Source organism: Hermetia illucens, chromosome 4 (assembly GCF_905115235.1).
Source record: "Hermetia illucens chromosome 4, iHerIll2.2.curated.20191125, whole genome shotgun sequence".
NCBI classification, from domain to species: Eukaryota; Metazoa; Arthropoda; class Insecta; order Diptera; family Stratiomyidae; genus Hermetia; species Hermetia illucens.
Window position 1 is genome coordinate 28,294,031 of NC_051852.1, and position 21,402 is coordinate 28,315,432.

Consider the following 21,402-nt stretch of genomic DNA (forward strand, 5'->3'; position numbering starts at 1 on the left):
TTCTTGGAATTCTGTTGAAGAGTGGTGTTTCAGCAGAAGTAATTGGTGAAACTAGTGACCACATGATCCCTTCTGTCTATGCTTTAGTTGTAGCAGGCAGTAACGGAGTTTCGAGTGGTGGCCATACTCCGCATTTGATTCCTAAACCAGCGGAAACGTGGTCGATAGTGGTGAAAAGCCGCAATAAGGCAGTCTCACTACAAGCACTCGCGCAGGTGGTAATGCGGAGGTAGCTGGGGAAGAAGGTGGTCATCCTTACAGATACCATCCGGAGCGGTGTTCGTCAACGGGTTTAGCCATAGGTTCGAGTCCTACGACCTACTCCCTGCTTGCTTCAGGTGTCGTTCACTACCGTGCTAATGACCATCTCTGCGCTCGTTGCTCGCAGAATGACCCCACAGTTTTTTCGCAGCAACGAGGTACGCCCCTTTGAAGCCACAAGGGTGGCTAGAACTAATGCCCGGCACTGAGCGCCTTGTCGCTCAGATTGCTGCAGCTGGACTGTGCTAATGAAACTGAAGATTCGTGGGGAATATGCGTTCGGCCCGGTATATGCGGTTAGCCTCCTTGTGGGGCTTTCATGGTACTCATGTTAAACCCTTCATTACGTTGGTCAGGGAAGGGGAACTACCACAAATAATAACGACTTCGCCACCGTATACCGCATTACGAGTTTCCAGCTGGTTGTGAGCCTGCGGTTGGTCCTGGGAGGGACGTTAACCTTAGCCTTCTTATCCACGACAATGAACGCTAAGCTAATAACAATAATAATCGTGGGCGCGACAATCCAATTGGATCAGAGCCTTGAAGAGTGTTAGAGTACTTCATTCAAGACCGTCACGGCACACTACAGTACAATGTAGGAGGCAATGTAGTCAACATTGCGCTCGCCCGAGATTTTTACCCTGATTTGACTCAGGTACTCATTCACAGCTGAGTCGACTGGTATCCGACGTCAAATCACGATACAAATTCCACTGCCATCAGTGAGATTTGAACCGTGACCTTCCGTACGGCAGCCTTGCGCTCCAACCACTCAGCTATCCGGACAGCATAATCATTACTCTGATTTTATTCAAGTACTTATTCACTGCGAAGTCAACTGATATCCAACATCGCATCACGATACGGTACGCGGTTGCGGACTGCTCCGCCAAATAAAAGCAAAACATTTGTCATCCACACACTCAAGTGGGACAAAACCTCCGGCACAAATCAAATTCGTCACGTCCCGAAGGGCGCTGTAGATCTAGCTGACTATGGAAGCGGTCTTGTCTGGGTTCGGTGTTTGGAGGTAACGTTTTTCAGTGGGTATGTAACGTGGAATGAGGCGATTCCGGACTTTCGACGCAGACTTGATGCTCTGGAGGATGCTATGTTATGCATAGAGAGTCGGATCCCGGTCGGGGGTGACTTCAATGGTAGGGCATTTAAATGGGGCATCATTAGTGGACGGGTGGTGAGTTCTGGAAGACTTTTCGGCAAGCGACCATCAATATATGTTTTTTTTAGAACTGTGGGGTACTAAGTCCGCATCAACTTAATGCCGGACCGGACCAAATGGGAAGCAACTTACTCCCTCTTTTTTGGTCCACGAACCCCACGTTTAGGGCTTAGCAACCAAACTTTAAAAAATGTCAGGCGATGACGGCTTTACGGTTTCTTACCCCGGACACAATTCTGAAAAAATATTTTCAGCTCTGGTCAGAAACCGTCATCGCCTGACATTTAATATATTGTGGTTTACACAAACTCTCGGTATACGCCACCCCTACGCTCTTTCTGCGCGTGGAACGTCGGGAAGTGGAACTTCGTGGGATTTATGGAAACTTCTGGAACATATGAGGCCGCGCTGGAAGGCACTAACAAATTCAGTTATAAACCTGATAACGACATCCTGAGGAGCTTCCATGACCAGGAGGGAATCGAGACGTGGCAAACCTTCTATATACTGGTAGACGGCGGAAATTGCAGAACTGGAGTATCGCAACGTCATACAGAGCAGAGATCAACCAAAAGGAGACTCCGCAGTACAATAAACAGAAGAAAACTCGCTGCCGCCAGGACCTGATCGATGAAATGATGCGAAAACCCTGTTCACTAAGGCCGAATAGATGGACCGTATTGTACGGGCACTATTCCTGGCAACGCGGAGATCGCCGCCGTCAGCCCACTTTTCTCTATAAAAGAGGCAAGAATGCGCCAGAAGCCGATGGCATCCCAGCAGAAGTATACAAACTGCCATTCCAACATCGGCCAGATCTACTGCTCGGCACATTCAACGCTTGCCTGACAGAAGCCATTTTCCCTTCTCATTGGAAGGTGGCGAGGCTTGCACTAATCAGCAAAGGTAAAGGCCGTCTTCCGACCACTTTGTATGTTTGACACTGCTAGGAAACCGCTCGGAAAGCTCATCACGTGCTGCCGGAGACTTATCCCCACGGCAATTCGGCTTTAGAGCAGTCAGAAATGCCTTTAATTCCGCAACTAGACAATTAGACAGTATTTTCCACGTGCTGAACTACCTCTTATGCATATTGAGGGATTATTTAAGGTCACATCGGGGGGAGCACAGTAATCCATCCTAGGGCGGGACCTCTGGGACGCTTCCTATGATAGTCTGCTTAGATTCGACGTGCCAGAAAAGTCGCGCCTGGTCGATTATGCAGATGATGTCACGGCACTTCTTGCTGGACGGACTGTCGAACATGGTTTCCAGCTTGCACTGAAAAAAACCGAAGTGGTCATTCTGACTAAAAAGAGAATTCGATCTGAGAAAAAGATAATATTGATCGGCAAGTCGATAATCGAGTCAAAGTCAACGGTAAAGTACTTTGGACTACCTCTTGACTCAAAATGGAGCTTTTTCGAGCAAGTTAAAGTAGCAGCGGACAAGGCTGCAGCTGGAGTTTCTGCCTTAAGTCGCCTAATCGCAAATATTGAGGGTCCTACGTCCAACAGGCGACGTCTCTTGATGAATTCATAGCAGTCTGTTGTGCAATCATATCAAGCCTAACTTTCACTACTACCAAACAATTTATCAAATAAATAAATCGACAGAAAAGGAGGAAAACTAAGATTTGGCTATGGAGATAAAAACGTTACGCTGGATCAGTACGTAGCTCACTATGATCTCATGCGAAATGGAGACGTTGGTGACCCCTATGCCCATGCGCTGGTTAAAATGAACATCCAAGTTGCGAGGAAACGACCTATAAGCCATCCGAAATAACTATACTTTGACACGCTACATACTCCTAATGATTTAAAAACCTTTCGACTTCCAACTCGACTATGACGCCATCCAGATGAACCTAAGTGTGCTACCAAACGGGACAAAGGTAGAAGAAGAAACAAATTATTTTCCATAATAATAGATATATATATTTTTAAAATAATGTCTATTTTTTTCAATACAATATTTGTTTTTTTTTCCTATTTTATTTATGTCCTGATCTCACTATAAGACATTCTTAAACCTGTAACGTTTCTCTCGGCATCCCAATCATAATCACCTTAGAAAAATATATGCAATTTTCAATCGTTTATCATAATATAATAATTAGAATATTAAATATATATAGTTTCCTTCCTTGCTCTTTCACGATTGTTACCTAAACTGTTCTATTTTGTTTCTTGATTTTCCCCCCCTACTTGCAATATAATAATGAACCCTACAAGTAATTTTTAGTCTGATACAATCTTCTTTTTTATGTTGTTTTATAAGGAGCACTTGCACTAAATTCTCGACGCTTAGTTTTGTTCCTTCTTCTGAAGTCCCTAAGTGTCGTTTGTTTTTTCCAAAATGGTAGGTACGAAACATGATGATTCTCAACAATGATTAAATATTCTCCAAATTCTGAATTTTCTCAACAAATTTCAACATGACCGTGCGTAAGGAAAATAGTGGCATTTCATAATTATTTAATGTGTGAACAAAATGGTTTCAATATTTATATATAAATTGATTATTCTTAAATATTCTTTCGTTTAGATTTAAGTCTATAAAATCTAATCTTATTGGTGCAAATTTCCTTCGCTACTTTCTCTCCTAAATTCTTTAATTTGTCCCTAATTTGCTTATAACTTAGAGTAATAATTAGATTGCTTACGATAATGATGCATTTTCCTTAGAATCTATGCCTTATTTTGTAAATGTTCCTCGTGTTATCGATTGAGAATTAAATTAAGTTACTTTGAAGTGCTTATGAGCATCTCCCTTTCATCTAACCGCTGCCCTACTGTCGCAAAATTATCTGAAACCTTGAGATACTTCAGGGAATAAACTAAAAACCTTCATATATACAAATTATTTGATTGAAGCAAAGAAAAATATATTTACAAATCCTGGTATTTGGTGGAAGAAAAACTGCAGACCGAAATGTGATGTGATATTTGAGGCAACTATAAGTACAGCATGACTATCTTCGAGCGGTTGACCATTCGAAAGCATTAATGGTTTCAATTCAACGAAATCAACCCTCACAGCCGATGCCCCGAGCAATGCATACTGAGTAATAAATAAGAGGAAATGAAATATGCTTTCAAGATGTGGAAAAACAACCCTTTAAACCTGTCACTCCTAAATTTCTCCAATGAAAGTTCGTATCCAACGACGCTGTCCTACGCAGTGTGTGATGCAAGAATCCTGAATTCCTACCAACCCGGAACCTACCAATGCATCATCTGTGATGCAGTGTTCTTCGGGTCGGAATTGCTGCTGCTTGTGGCACTTGAACTAGTGCTGCTCAAGGCGCCCTTCAACAAACTATTTCCACTATTACCTAAAGTTCTACTACTACTTGCCGCCTTCTTCATCATCTGATCCTGTATGAGTTTCTCACGTCTCAATATACACATGCGATTGTAATCATGAATTGATATTAAATACGGCTTGCCACGACTCTGTACCTGCACCAAACTCGGAAGCTTCCGTCCATCAGCTGTTTGATACAAGACACCTGGAGCACTACGTACTGGTGGTCCAGAATTGATGGGCAACAAGGTAGGACGCCAATGTCTGCTAGTCAAACGTTCGTGTTCTGTCAATGTGGCGGGTAATTTAATAAAGGTAGGCGGGAGTTTCAGAGGACGAGCTGGTACAGAGTGTTGAACACGCCGCTGCTGCTGTTGGTGCGAAATGGAATGTATCTTATTTTTGGCAGAGGCAATGGTGTTCGTTGGATTACGATTACCAATGAGCAGTGAGTTCGAGCCGCCGCGATTTATACTGATCAATTCGGGCGGCCAGTTGAGTGATTTTTGTGGATTTGGGTTGGTCGAAGTCGACGTGAGATGGCTAGCCGCAGCAAGGAGTTTCTGTTGCTTTGTTAATGGGAATGATAATAACCGACTGCTTGAGTCGTTATTGGCTGCCGACGCAATCGGAATTATTTCAATTGCGGAATTCTTGCGAGCCAACAAATTTGATTTCAATATACTATTGTTTGAGGACGTGGTACCAGTGACTGAAGAAGGGGTACTTACTTGCGTTGCCTCCTGCACTGCCTTCCCTTTCGGTGTTATTGTAATCGTTAAATTGCTATGTAATTTCTTAATGGGATCGGGAACTGAAACGTTTCCAGCTTGTCTTGAGTTGTTAGAACTTGAAGTCTTATGGCTACCACTAGTCATACTATTACCACTACTACTATTATTAACCAAACTACTGTTAGTTTGCTGTTGTTGTTGATTTTGGTTAGTCTTACTGCTATTAGAACTAGTTGAGGCAGTAGCATTGTTTTTGCTTGCTGTCGGCGACGACGCACGATAGTCATATGAACGTAAACGATTCTGAACAGTCTCTGAGTATGCAACGGCATTTGTACTGGCAGTTTGTGACAATATTAAATCACCATTACGGAAATATTTCTCCAAAAGGATCAGATGTCGAATGAAGCTCGATTGGTTTCCGTAAGGCTTTTGTAGATCTTCCCAAAGGCGACGGGTTGGCTCGTCATATTGAAGGAATGTCTGTACACGTGTCCAACCTTCCGGTGTGCGTTGAGATGATGAACCACCGAAGGGCACATTGACCTGCAAAGAAAAAAAATTTTAGATTAGGTTTTGAACTTGTCCATGCATATTATCCTAGATATAAAGGACGGGAAAACTTCAATGGGGGAAATATTATTTTTATGATTTACAAAAGATAAGGTTAAGGGTCAAACTGCAAACGATTGTAGTCATATTTCAAAATATTACGGACAAAGGAATATTAATTTCAGTCGGAACAGATGATACAGAATGATGCTGTCACGAGGCTTTCAAATCCTCACCCAGCGTATCAAGCAACCGTTGTTTAGGCCGGCTGAATACAGCTTAAATCAAAGTTTATTGTCGAACATTTCGACAGGACGAAGACGTGGATTGATACCCCCAGTGGAGAATAAAACCTAAGAAACGTCTGCTCAGGTCAATGCATTTACGCACACAGTGTTGGACTCCCGATTCGGTACGTCGTCGGACTACCAACTAAACACCTCCCCATCGTCAGAGAGCTAGCCTGGAACCGTTTGTCACATTACTTCGGGCTAGTCCCCGAACTCTCCCGCCTTGCGGAGCCTTCAAATTAGGGAATTCCTTTCACCAACGGTAGGGGAGAGGAGGAAGGGAGCTGTCAGTTCAAGGAACCCCCTGCCATCCGGTTACTCCATCGGTCGAGTTCTATCTTCTTAACAACGAGAAGGGCCCGAATGTAATGGGCGAGTCAGCAGTCCTCAACATCTCTTCGACAATGTTGTCTGGAGAGAGATCCCTTGTGTTTAAATAGAGCTGCTTACGAACCCCATCCCACCTTCCACAAGAACCTTGTATTATAGCGGTAATTCAGTAAACCATGTGCTCGGAGTAGTCCTAGTCAGCCAAAAAATTAAACCTGCTGTTATCGGCTCTGAAAACATAAGCGAAAGGCTATCCACTCTGCGTTTGCGAAGCAAATTTCGAAATATAAATCTCATTAACGTTCACGCCCCTCCAGAGGAGACTGCAGAGTCGGGGAAGGGCACCTTCTACGAGGCAGTAGAGCGGGCCCTCGAAGCCTGTTCCAAGTATCATGTCAAAAACATATTTGAAGACTTTAACAGCCAAGTAGGGACGGAGCCCGTATTCAGGCGATACGTTGGCTCCATTGTTTGCCTAAAACTATCAATCGCAACGGACTACGGATTATCCCATTAGTAGCATCACACGAAATAGTTGTTGGAAATATCTGTTTTGCGGAGAATGATATCCACAAACAAACGTAGGGCTCTCCAGACAGAACCGCCCTCAACCTAATTGACCACATACTAATCAAAAGCCGCCACCTCTCAGCCTTAATGAACGCCACACCACAAAAAGGGAGGCAATATAGACTCGAATTATTATCTCGTTGGCATGGTGCTTTGGGCTTAAGTAGCAACATTACCGTGAACCCTCTGACAATTAGGTAACACCTACATGAGGGAAATGGATGACGCAATAACCGGAGCTAACAGAGGTCCTGGAAATGAAGCATCGACAAATGATCTTCACAATTTCCTGAAGAACGTTATCATTTGTACGACCAGAAACATATATGAACTCAATCGCAAAAGAAGTCGGGACGACTGGTCCTTCGATGGATATAAGCTAGCAACGAAAGGGGCAAATGTTCCATACCGGGCAATGCAGCAATCTCAAAGAACGTAGAATTCCACCGAGTGGAAAAACGATAGGTTGAACACTTTCATGAACTGCAACCAGAATATATGCGAGTTAGGAATTCTCGCAACTAAACACAATGACGGACAAATACTACCACTACCAACCATGGAAGAAAGAGTCCGCGCAATTCATCGGCTTAACAATCATAAGTCAGAAGCCAAACTGGTTAAATATGGAGGCGACCAATTACACCAATGCCTGGAGGACAAGAGATGGAAAACTTTTGGAATATAGCTATCAGTTACATTTTCTCTTCATCGATTTCAACGCCGCCAATGGAGCATATCGGTCGAAATCATAACCGATGACAACTACAACGACGGAATGCCCGCACAGTTGTTGGCAGTCAAGTGAGGTTATTTCAGTTCAAAATGCTTTACGATAGTCACAGCTCTTACTATACAAGATAATGATTATGTATTCCACGGAGATTTGGGCTCTTAGCAAGAAAAATTGCGAACTCTTAGCCAATATCCTCTAGGATTTTGGGGCAGCGCAGAAACGGGAGCGGCGCTCAAAGCCACTCTCGTCTGGGTCCCCGGTCATAGAGGATAAGGCGCGGGCTGGCGAGTGGACCAACTGGCCAGGCGGGACTCTGCCCTTGGCAGTCTGCATGGGGCACTAGCCTATAGGGCACCAGGACGCCAAACTCGACCTAGCTTACAATTCGCACTGCCAAAGCTCCGGAGAAGAGGGAAAAATCCTCACGCACTTCCTTTGCGGTTACCCAGCTCTAGCTAGAGCCAGGCTATGGGCACTAGGAAAACCATTCTTTGAAGATCTGACCTAGGTTAATTCTGTTTCCTTACTCTTATTACCCCAATCATAGTCTTAGGGAATTTCTGACATCAAAATGACGCACCACAGCGCTAATTGGGCTCTTCAAAGCCACCATTGCTACCTACCTACCCCCTTAGGCGCGTTCAGAGATAAACCCCCCAAGAATACTTTGGTTACTTCAGGAAGGTGGGCGATTCCGCGACAGCATTTTTTAACGATATCCCAACTATGTGGTTGTAGATCCAATCGTGCTCAACAACTGCGGTAGGCAGGGTATTTAATGCTTATGGGTCAGGCTGATCCCGCCCGAAAAGTGTTTCAGCTGTAGTGTCCGCATGGTTTCCTTCCCTTGTGCAGTGGCCGGTACGCAGCATAATTCCTTTTTCTCCTACTTAACTTCCTTCTATACCTCCATTACCCTTCTTCCAATTTCCTATCCCCCATCCGGAAATTCAATTATTTTTGACAGTTTTACTTGCAAAACCGTCTTACTTTTTACTTTTCCCTCAAAACCTTAAAATGGCTTTAAATATTTGTCATTTCAATATAGCAATTCTCCAACGTTCCGAAAACGATCGGAGATATTAGCTACTAGGATTAGGACTATTAATATTCGTATTAAGGTAGTTTTTTTCTAAATCTCCGTTGATGTAATATATGTATGCTAAAAAGCTCACATTAACATCAGTAATGGGCTGGATGCCAAGAAGGGCGGAGACTCCAAAGGCCACGCCTCATGAATATATGAGGCAGGAGTGGCATTCATTGAGGTTGTGATCCGTCGTGCATCTTCCTACTCTCGATCGCGGCACTCGAACTTGCAATTTTCCGGCTGTATCAGCGCGGCCGGGCCTTTATTTTCTTCTTCCTTTGAATCGATTCACTGTCTGTCTATCACACGCACTTTTCTCACGAACACAGTGTGTGACATAAATTTATGTGCAGTTTAAAGGGGATTCCCCATACATGCAAAGAGGAGGATGTAAAAAATTTTTCACCGTATATAGTCATGTGGACTACCAAATGAAAGGCCGCGAAGAGTACTTTCCAAAACTGATGTTATTAGTTTTAACATAAATTGCAAAATACCCGAGTAACGAACCAAAATGGACCCACTTGAGGTGGATCTCATTTTCGGAAACTACCCAACCCGAAAATCTGAAAAAATCAGAATGGTGTGCTAACGTCATAATTAACGAGAATAATTGATATTGTGTCCGAATAGCTCAGTGGTTAGAGCACAAGGCTGTCATGCGGAAGGTCACGGTTGAAATCTCACTAGTGGCAGTGGAATTTATATCGTGAGTTGACGTCGGACACCAGTCGACTCAGCTGTGAATGAGTACCTGAGCCAAACCAGGGTAATAATCTCGGGCGAGCGCAATGCTGACCATATTGCTACTACAGTATCTTGTAGTGTGTCGTCACGGTCTTGAATGAAGCGCTCTAACAAGCGCTTGTTCCGTTTGGTAGTAGATGCTGTTAGTCTAAACCGCGATTACGATTTATCTCGATCATGGGCTTGGTCCGGTTGGAAACGGAAAGACTCCAAAATCACCACCACTCTTTCAATTGCCTTTTGTTCATTTCCCATAGATTTCGATGCGCAGGTCAATGCCAGATAGTGAGCTCTCATTAACGTCAATTTCAAGACCGTACAATCGAAGACGCTTCTTTTGCAATTATTCCAACAGAAGTGGATCGGAAAATGCTGCGTAATGAATATGCAAATACCTCGCCCTTTAACCTTATTCTATACTGACTGTCTCGATGGAAACTAAAAACCGAATATCCGAATGTCGAGGTCCACCAAATCGACATCCCTAAAAGCTGTTTGGCATCCCGATCTACGTCATCGCTACACCTCAGGCAGGATCTGACGTCTTCTTTTTCTATCATTAATATTGCCCTTATAGACATTCATACGGATTAGGTGCCCCGCCCTCCGCTACCTGTTGAGCCAGATTTTATTCACAACAGGACGGTCGTGATATCGCTCATAGATTTCGTTCGTTGTCCATCCTCATGTAGGGGGCCAAAAATTCTTTGGAGGATTCTTCTCTCGAACGCGGCCAAGAGTTCGCAATTTTTCTTGCTAAGACACCAGGTCTCCGAGGAATACATAATTACTGTACAGTAAGAACTTTGACTCTATGGTGAAACGTTTCGAGCGGAAGTTTTATAAGCTTGTGATTTTCGACCTTAGATAGGAGAAATTTTCAACGGTCTCAACATTTTAGTCTCCTACCCCCATTGTTTTCGTTTGACCAGTGCAATTTGATGTTGTTCGTTCTTTCGGTTTTGGTTTTGGCGCTGACGTTGCCACCATGTCTAGCCTTCAATAATGTGCAGCCCGACATCTAGCACCCATCGCCGCCTGCTCGATGTGAATGAAGGTAGACTGTACATCTCGAGTTGTTCTTCCCATAATGTCAAAATCTTCAGCATAGGCCGGTAGTGGAGTGGGTGCCTCTTGCATTTACGTCTGCGCCGTGAATCACTTTCTCCAGGGCCAGATTGAAAAGGACGCATGATAGGGCATCCCGTTGTTGATATTGAATGGTCTCGCGAATGATCCTGCAGCTTTTATCTGGCCTCGCACATTGGTCAGCTTAAACAGTCTTATTAATTTCGTCTTGATACCGAATTCTCTCATGGCTATGCGGTCATAGGCGGCTTTAATTTTTTAGTGGATGAAAAGATGATGGAACTGATGACCATATTCCATCGCTTGCCGCAGAGAGAAAATCTGATCTTTTGCTGATTTGCCTGATGTAAAGCCTCTTTGGTATGTGCCAATGATGTTCTGGGCCTAGTAACATAATGGAGAATATCTTATCGATGGTACTCAGCACCGTGATACTTCTATTATTGCTGCATTGCATGATATCCCGTTTTTATGTATGGGACAGATGATACTTTGAGCATCAGTTGATGAACCACTTCGTGTATTTGGTCGTCTTCATATTTAACCAATTCGGCTGTAATTCCATGGGCTTCTGGCGACTTATGGTTTTTAAGCCGGTGGATTGCATGGACTGTTTCTTCTATGATTGGTGGTGGCAGCATTTGCCCATCGTCTTCAGTTGGTGGGACCCCCAGGATCGAGGCGTATAAGGCAGGATCGGCATGGGTACCCGTCTTGTCAAATAATCATCGTATATTTTTACCTCACATTCTTCTTTCGTTATAGAAGTCAAATTTAAAAACAGAAGGAATATCTCATGCCATAAAATAGAAATGACTTCCAGTAATAATCGTTGGCGCAGTAATCCATATTGGATCAGGGACTTGAAGTGTGTTAGAGCACTTCACTATAGGATTACAGTAACCCGTAGAAAGCAAAGTGGTCAGCATTACACTCGCCCCAAATTATTACCCTGATTTGACTCAGGTACTCATTCATAGCTGAGTCGACTGGTATCCGACGTCAAATCATGATACAAATCTCACGGCCACCAGTGAGATTTTAACCGCGACCTTCCGTACGACAGCCTTGTGCTCTAACCACTCAGCTATCCGGACAATGACTTCCAAGCCCGTATATAATGTGTGGATGCAATTTCCTGTTTAGAAGCGACGTAATCAGCTAGTTCCAGATGCAAATATGGCTTTTATTGCATACAATTTGGCAATATAAAATACCAGCCCATAGCAAAACAAATTTTAAAAATAATGGTCGGAAAGTTTGCCAAAGCGTCAACCAATGCATTCAAGTCTTCACTTCTCAATATGAGGCGACAAGACTCTTTTCCAGCACCGAATTGAAGTCTGTATATATATGTCTTTTGTAAGTCCCGAAGTGGCTCAGATTGTGGAATTGAGTAACGTTAAAAGTTCGTCACCACAAACCATTAAAAAAAAACGAAATTTTTCACTCACCTGCAGTCCCATTTCCTCTTCTCCCGGGAACAATTCACGCATCGAAATGTTCGGATTGGCACGCAAAGCCATCGATATATCATCATTACTGCGTGCAACGCTTCCACCTTGAAGAATTGTTTGAAGTTTCGACGGTTGAGAGATAGCAGGCGGGGATGGTGAATCTGACAACACAGGCATATCATAATCCACCATAACATCATTATCCAATTGCATTTGTCCACTTGTCGGGGCAACATCAGCCTCAAGATCCACCACATCGTTGCTGCTATTTCCTTCCTCGGACGAAGCTGGCGCACTACTTGTAATTGTCTGACTAACGGTTGTAGCTTGTTGATTTTTCGGCTTACGACCCCGTTTGGCAGGTTGTTGCGTTGGAGATTGAGTTTTAGTTTTACTAGCAGATTCGTCTTGATCTTCGGCTTCGGACTCTTCATCGGATTCCTGGACGTTGTGGAAATGTAAAAGTCTGGGGACGAAAGGGTGTTAGTATGATCTCTCGCAATCGATGTTGGGAGTTTGGAAAGTTACCTTCTTCGATAATTCTTCACAAATTGCGCCTTTTGAAGTTTACCTTCTGGAGGCTTAACCAAAAGATTTGTAAAGTATCTACAAAGCTTGCATACGGCTGGATTAGCTTGCAGTTTCACTGGAATGCCTTGCTTAACTAATAGACTTTCCAAGAGTTGAACATCCTGAAATTAATCAAATTTCCATGTTTAAGTTTTGAGCGTTTCAAATTACATTCCTAACAGATCGTACCTGAGTAATGTGATACATATGATTCCTAATCAATCGTCTCTTACACAATGCACATTCCAGGCATTGTATTATCAACTCATAATGTTTATCACAAATCGGCAAACGTCCGCCCATGTTCGTCATATCAATATCATTGCCAAGCAATTTTCGTATTGTCTTCCGGAAACCTTTACGCCGGAACGTATGCGAAGCAGGTTGACCGCAATTCGTCACGAAGCAGACCGATTTCGCTAACGAATGTCCGGGCGGTATAGGCATAGGAGCTTCATTGCCACCATCGGCTGATTCGTTAGTTTCTCCTGTCGCGGCACTAGCATCGCCAATGTTACCAGTTGAGTTACCTGGCGCCGATAGACGTTTCTTTTGCACTGCCGCATTTGCACGACGATCAACGTGACGAAAACATGCATCACAAAGGCAATTGTCCACAGTTAGTTTCTCCTCATCTAATCAAAATTAATTGTGAGTTAATTTCGGACCGATTTCATCGATAAAAAGCGAATACTTACTGTCAAGAATCTTTCTCTGACGTTCTAGAGATTTCAGTTGGGCTACGTGGCAGGGAGTATCGTACAATCCAAATTTGCCACCACAATAAAAACATTGATCTTGACATAGGCGACCTGGATGGATGGCGAATGAAGAAGCTTTCTCGGGGATAACCACTTCCTTCTTATCAGCTGTAGTAGCCTCCGCGGTTGCGCCTGGATCTAAAGGTTAGCAAGGAAATAAGTTTGTGTTTGTTTAGACTCAATTTCCAAATAAAGGCATTGAACGTTACAGGACTACTTCAAACCGAGGGTTGTCTTTCGATTCACCACTCAAAACTCACTAATTCGTTATCAGCTCAACATATCGTACTCAGTTAGGTGACAGTACCATTTGAGTGTAACAACGAATAAGGTCAAATCAAAACAAACGATTCTACATTTCTACTCTAGTAAAGAATGGTATGAACGTGTAAATGTTCCCTTCCTTGTCGCTACTTATGCTCGTTATAACCACAACTTTGTTGCGTCTATCAACCGTTTGATCTTTGAATTAACAACAAATCTACTAGGAAAGATTAATGGTTGGTTTTAGGACAGAAACAGAGAGAGATCACACACCAGTGTTAGAGCGATAATGATGTAATTTTCTACCATGTGTTGCAACGGTTTCCTGAGCCCCAGTCTCGCCCTGAAATCGAAGGGATTTGGCTTTTAAAATGATTGTGTTCGTTGACAAAATCGTCCGGCACTTACCTCATTATGAATGGTATAATAGGTGTCCTCGTTTGAATTTTGAGCACCGTTTGCATTACGCTCAACATTTCCACCACGTCCGCGTCCCTTTTGAAATGTAATTTTCAACGGGTGCCGTCCAACTGCACTACTACTACTGGCAGCCGGTACCACTGCCATACTATTGCCACCGGACGAATTCGCTCCACTACTTGAACTACCATTTGATTTCTTCTTTTCAACAATTTGACTTTGGCCGGACGATATTGTCCGATTCAGTTTTATAACAGTCTTTAAAGTACCCGTGTACTCTTGCACACTCTTATTGCTACCACTATCATTGCTACTGTTGCCGTTACCATTGCTCGGATCATTGTTACCTCCACTTGTTGCTTCTGGTGAATCGCCCATGCACGCGTTGCCGTTCAATTTTTTACTACTCGTTGACGATGAACTGTGCAGTTGTTGACGACGTTTCTGTTTTTCGATTTTGGCTTCGTCTGCTGCTTTGATAGTGAGCAAGCCTAGCGATTTGAAGTGGGTTTCTTTCTGTTTCAGAGTTTCCGGTGTTTCGTGGATTTTTCGTATTATTATCGGAGCGATGTCCTTTTTCTCGGGGGTTGATTGCTGAAACAACATAAATTTGACGTAAAGATTAACAAATGTTAGATAAAATATGTTTAAATGATAGAATCAAGAAAACAACAAGTACGAATCTCAACTTGGACCTAAGTTTTTCTAGGAAAGGGCATGGTGCTAGCTGTTCTGGTAAAACTTTAGGAAATAACTTTGCGAATGTCTTACAACCACACAAATCTATGTTCGCTGTCAGCCACGCCTGTAAAGTCCATCCGGCCTGTTGGACTAAAAACACCATGTACGTACCGGCAAGTCAGACGACACCATGTGTCCGTGAAAGGCGTTGAGGTGCAAATCAGAGTTATTTTTATGTCAACCAACCAACAACCAAAGTTTTATTCCAAGTGGTGATGTTCTCGAGGCTAGCGGGGCCACAAACTCCTAAGACCGTGACTGTTATTATGGAAGCAAGGAGACAGAGTCCAGTCAGCACGGATGTTCAGAGCCAGCCCATAGCATTCACGAAAGAAAGCAGCGCTCCCACCCTGCAGCTAGAAATATCTCTGAGATCCCCAAAGAATGGTTTACCCAGTGTCCGTAGCCTGACTTTAGCCAGAGCTGGGCAATCACAGAGAAAGTGCATGAGGGTTTCCCTTCCTACTCCGCAGCCTCGGCAATGTGAGTTGTACGGTATGCCAAGCCTAGCAACATGGTCCCCTATGGGCCAGTTCCGCGTGCAGACCGCCGTAATCTTGAATGCATTTGCACGCGCCTGACACAGGAGCTCTCGTGGTCAGGCCAAATTCTCCTTGACTTCCCACAGCTTGTAAGCCTTCGCCATCTCAGGCTTGCGGCTGCTAGGTAGTGCGAGTAGACTCGGCCTCGACAGCCGCCCCGCCAGCGGAACACCGACTGTATTCGCCGAATGACTGCCAAGAGCAGAGCCTTGCCTGGCCAATCCGTCAGCCCGCTCATTCCCCTCTTTGTTCCTATGCCCGGGAACCCAGAGGAGAGAGACCTTAAGCGTGCCGCCCAGACGGTGCAGCCTGGAAGATGTCATCGCTGAATACAAGGTCTTGATGGTCGCTTGGCTGTCGGTCAGAATGGCTATGTTACGCTTGAGGCTCGAATCTCGCTCCAGCCATCGGTAGACTTCCAATATCGCCAGTGCTTCCGCCTGGAATACACTGGCGAAACCTGGGAGAGCATACGAGTTAGATACACTGTGTGTATTTGAGAAAACCCTCGCGCCGGCTCCACAGGCCGTCTTTGATCCGTCCGTAAAGAATACTGTATCATAGTCTTGCAACACGCCGCCGGTCTTCCACTTTGTCCGGGTTGGAAGGTCCAGCTTGTATGTGGCATAGTCCGTGGGGGATGCCCAGATTTCCCGAGGTATTTCATCTAGGATGTTGCTGTGGCCGTAGGAATTCGCTGCCCAGCATCCGGACTCACGTAGTCTGACGGCACTGCACGCTGCAACATATTTAATGTGGAGGTCTAGGGGGAGGAAATGTAGGAGTAGATTGAGAGCACGTGCCTGGCAGGACTGCAGAGCCCCAGTAGCACCTGTACACGCGGTTCTTGGAATCCGATTAAGCTTCGTTCTATTGCATTTTTTTCTTCAAAGCCTGCCACCATACAATAGAGCCGCACATTAGGATCGGACGCACTACAGTGGTGTACATCCAGAGAACCATTCTCAGCGGAGACCCCATTTCTTTGCAAAAGTTCTCTTGAAGGCATAGAAGGCTATACAGGCCTTCTTAACACTCAGTTCTATGTTCAATCTCCAACTTAGCTTAGGATCCAGGATTACACCCAGGTACTTTACATTAGAGGAATGAACCAATCTTTGTTCATTCAGCCGTGATAGATGGAATTCAGGGATCCGGGTATATTGTCAGCAGTCCCTGTTACCATAGAATGCGTTAGTATAGCTACAATGCCCGACTCCTATTTGAGGAACACCTTAGATGGCTATTTGAGAAGAGTTCTCCCTGCCGGGGTTCATGACTAAAATTCAATAGGTCCTATGGGACTACCTATTTCTAGACACCACTAGAAATTCTTTAATATCTTAGTGAAACTCCTAGAAATTGCCTTCGATAATTTACTCTGCAAGAGCAATAAAAAATTCTTATTATTACCTTTGACTATGTCAGGGGTCGTCAACGATCCTTAACGAGTCGCTTTCGATATGAATGGCGTCCCCGAGGTGCCGAGCAAGTAGTGCTGACCCTGTAGCTGGCATAATACCTGCATCCTAGCTAGTAGCCTCGAGAACATTTCTCGATGAAGAGAGAACTGCTAATGACCGATACACTGGGAGTCCCCGGAGCCGTCGACAGTTCCTTGTCGATGTCGATGGGGTGATGTGAACCTAGCTCTGCCAAGATGGTAGTTGTGGCGTGTATCAGGAGCTACCCCTTCGGGACCCTGGTCGGGTAATGTGCATTGAACCGATATTAGTAGACCGCGTTGCCCCGAGTGAGCGCTAATCCGTCCATGAGTTAATTATTGCGGCCCGCTCTCTTTGACACGATGCGCTGGTAAAAAAAACAAACGAGGAGATAGTAGAAATGGAGAATAAGCTACCTGCTTATACGCAGCACGAAAATGCGCCGCTCGCCCCAGCGAGGGACGTAACAAGGGCTAAAAAACTTGACGAAACATCGGAATGTGCAGACGGAGAGCAAGACTCGCAAAGTTATGTGGCACCTACAACGGGGACAGGAACCCAGACAGTACCATGCAATGCTATAATTGCGGAAAGGGGCACAATGGAAACTGCCGAAACTAACGAAAGGGTTTCGAATATAAGCCGAGTGGTAGGCCTATCGACTACTCTGCCGCAAGCTTAGCTTATTAAGAAACGCGCGTTAGTTGTGAAGCGAATGCGATCTGCGACGTTCCTTCAGAAAAACGTCAGCACAGTGGTGAGAACGGGCTAATGGAGCTGGAGGGGCTCCTGGGCAGAATTTCATATTATAGTCGAACATAGAGAGTAAGAGAAAATCCGCGGGAGCAGAAACAACTGCGCTTCCCGATGAGAACACTGACAGACGACGAACTTTCGACGCAGGCTTGATGCTTTGGAGGACGCTATCGCACAGATGGGCAGATCCTGGTCGGAAGTGACTTCAAATGCCTGGGCACTTGAATGGGGCTTGCCCCACACAGACTCCAGAGAAAAACGAGAACAGGACTGGTAGTACTAAACACTGAATACATCGCATCGCTCCGACGTCCAGGCTGTGAGGGGTACATTCCATACGTAACCTGCACGTCGGAATCACTTATGTCGTGTGGACGGTGGTGAGCTCTAGAAGACTTCTCTGGCAAGTGAATGGAGAACGTGAGGACTGGGTTAGAAACTGGTAACTTGAAAAATCGGGGCTATGCGACAACCCTGTTCACGTAAGGCCAAGCAGATGGGTCACATTGTACGGGCACTATTTCTTGCGCACCCTCTATGGGATGACGACGTCAGCGAGGAGAATGCGGAGGGCTCTCCAGTTTTCTCTATAAAAAAGTTGAAACAGACAATCCTCTCTATGAAAAACAAGGCGCTAAAACCCGATGGTATTCCAGCAGAGGTAAACAAACTCGTATTCGAACACCGGCCAGACCGACTGCTCGGAAACGCTTGTCTGAAAGAGGGCATTTTCCCTGCTCGCTGGAAGGTGGCGAGGCTTGCGTTGATTAGCAAAGGGAAAGGCGACCCCGAGTTGCCGTTTTCATATCGCCCACTATGTATGCTCGACAGAGCTGGAAAGTGCTCGAAAAGCTCATCAGAAGTAGATTCGTTGAAGCGATACGCGTTGCCAGAGATTTATCCCCAAGGCAGTTCGATTTTAGACCAGGGAGATCCACAATTCATGCTGTCATGCCAGTCGGGGGTACCACAGGGATCCATCCTAGGGCCGGACCTATGGAACGCTACCTATGATAATCTACTTAAACTCGACATACCAGGAGAGTCGCGCCTGGTCGGTTATCCAGATGATGTCGCGAGCTTGTTGCTGCACACACTGTCGAACAGGTACAAAGCAGGCTTAGGATATTGGTGCGACGGGTAAGCGGATACATGATTGCTCATGGTTTCCAGCTTGCAATGAAAAAAACCGAATTAGTCATGCTAACTACAAAGAGAATTTCGAACCTGCGTCCCATATCGTTCGGCGAGTCGATAATCAAAGTCAAAACCAGCGGTAAAGTACCTCGAGCTGACTCTTGACTCAAAGATGAGCTTTTTGAAGCGAATCAAAACAGCAGTGAACAATATCGCAGCTGAAGTTTCGACCTTAAGGTCGAGGCCTACTTAAGTAGGCTAACGACAAATATTGGGGTTCCTACGTCTAGCAGGCGACGTCTCCTGATGAGTTCAACGCAGTCTGTCCTGTTCTACGGAGAAGAGGTATGGCCCACGCTCTTGGCAAGAAGGTATTATATCGTAAGCATCTCGCGCAAGTACCGGCCTTGATGGTTACCGCCGGAATGATCCCCGTTGCCCTTCTTGCTAAGGAGCGTCAAACCATATACAAGCACAAGGAAGAATAACCAAGGGAGGTGGTTGCTCGTGAAGAACGGCAACGCACCCTAGACGAGCGGCAACTCTCTTGGCAAAATGAAACTAAATGCAGATGGACTGGGTAAGTGCATTCATCTACCCTACCCCAAAAAAATAATGTTTTTAGTCCCTGGGAATAGTACGCAGTGCAATTGCAACTGCAACATCGGAAAAGAAGTTCTTTCTATGATCGAGGAATTGACTAATTTCCACTGTCCTAGAACCCCCTCTGATGAGTTCGAGAGGTCCACTGAACGAAAGCATTGCAGCTACCCTCGGCTTTGGAGCAACACCTTTCCTAGCATGCAGTTCAGGGATGAAGCAAGCAGAACTCTATCACTAGAGAGAGTGAAAATTGGCTTGAATCCATCTGATGACCTGGCTGCTTAGTATAGGAGCTAAGACAGACATTTTGCCTAACCTTGAGTCAACTTTTATTCAATTTTGTATTTGCTAGAATCTTTAGCTTTTCCTTCAGTCGGTTATCGTAGTCCTCTGCTTTATCTGCTTTAATATAGTAAACGGAGTTCTTTCTGAGCTCGTTAATTACTGTCTTTTCTTCGTTGGTCTTCCCGGCCTTTCTAAATTTATTATCCTTGACGGCGTCCGCTGTTGCTGCACGAATGCGATCTTTCTCTTCAGGGGTGATTAGTTATGTGGAACCGATCTCCTACTGTAATAAAACAGGTGGATAGAGTTGTTAAGGAATGTCAAACACGCTTGGGCACCAACAGACTCAAAATCACAAAACCCAATACTTCCTAAGATCAAAGGAGATCTATAAACCAGCCTCTTTCATAGTTTTTCCACGATCGGTGCGACCCCGGATCGATCGCGGATATTCTCATTTCGGACGTAGTCAAAACGTGTCACGCAACTCGTCCAACGCAACATCTTCGTCTCCATTACCGCAAGACGTCGTTCATTGTCTTTTATAGTTGGCCAACACTCAGATCTATAGAGAGCGATAGACGGACGACGTTGCGGTAAATTTTAGATTTGAGACGTTCGGTGATACGTCGATCACAAAGAACACCAGTTGTAGAACGGCACTTCATCCAGGTTGCGTTAATGCGTGAAGCAATTTCATAGCGCAGTTCTCAATTGGCTGATCGCGTTGACCCGAGATATTTAATAAGCAGTATCCACACTAAATGCATTGGAGAACCTTATCCGTACACATTATAGTCCTAAACATATATCCGTACATGCGGTTTAGCGCTTATGTTTACGGAAAAGCTTCTCTACTACATTCGCAAGTCGGGATCATTTACCATTGCAGAAGAGGGAGAACCCCATGCACTTCCTTTGCGATTGCCCAGCTGAAGCAATAGTCAGGCTATGGATACTACCATTCTTTGAGGACCTCAGGGAGATCTCTAGTTGCGGAGTAGGAGAGCTGTTTTCATTCGTCAATGCTACGGGCTAGCTTTTATGATATGAGCCAGTTGCATTCTGCCCCCCTTTCTCTTAGCATAGCAGCCATGATCTTAGGGAGTTCGTAATGGCGTACCACAGCGTCAATTGGGCCACTGATACCTACCTACCCTACCCAAATTTTCCAAGTGAACTGCCATTACCCACATGCCTCTACTTTTGGCATATTGGATAGCTCTGATGAATGTTCTACTGGGAACGTCTTCTGCGTCATGTGTATAACGAGAAATCTTAGGCCGCCGAAACTGAACACTGCGCACGGAGAGTACATAACCATACTTCCGTCAGACTTTCAGGTTCCAAAGGTCAGTAGCGCTTGAATGACAACACGATGAAATTCGGTAACTGCGAAAAAAGAATCGCGATTATTGCGTTGCACCAATGTGAGAATACGCCAAAAAAGATTCATAGTTTGTTAAAGAAAAGCTGCTAACAACAGGCAGTGGGAAGGACGTCTGCGCTCCGTACGTCGAATATCAT

The 21,402-nt window shown here is 44.8% G+C and overlaps 1 protein-coding gene across 4 annotated transcripts in view; it reads right to left on the reverse strand.

Moving 5' to 3' along the window:
* Positions 1 to 3,368: 3,368 nt before the first annotated feature.
* Positions 3,369 to 21,402, reverse strand: part of LOC119653523 — a 202,944-nt gene continuing 184,910 nt past the window's right edge. For 2 of the 4 annotated variants that reach the window (XM_038058191.1, XM_038058190.1), the window contains exons 3-9: positions 14,355 to 14,960; positions 14,220 to 14,289; positions 13,620 to 13,820; positions 13,111 to 13,556; positions 12,880 to 13,043; positions 12,349 to 12,817; positions 3,369 to 6,036 (exon numbers count right to left, since the gene is read on the reverse strand). In XM_038058191.1, coding sequence (XP_037914119.1) covers positions 4,672 to 6,036; positions 12,349 to 12,817; positions 12,880 to 13,043; positions 13,111 to 13,556; positions 13,620 to 13,820; positions 14,220 to 14,289; positions 14,355 to 14,960 — 3,321 coding nt within the window. In that variant the 3' untranslated portion in view covers positions 3,369 to 4,671. The remainder of the gene's footprint in view (positions 6,037 to 12,348; positions 12,818 to 12,879; positions 13,044 to 13,110; positions 13,557 to 13,619; positions 13,821 to 14,219; positions 14,290 to 14,354; positions 14,961 to 21,402) is intronic. The other 2 variants (XM_038058192.1, XM_038058193.1) reach the window with 2 other exon arrangements.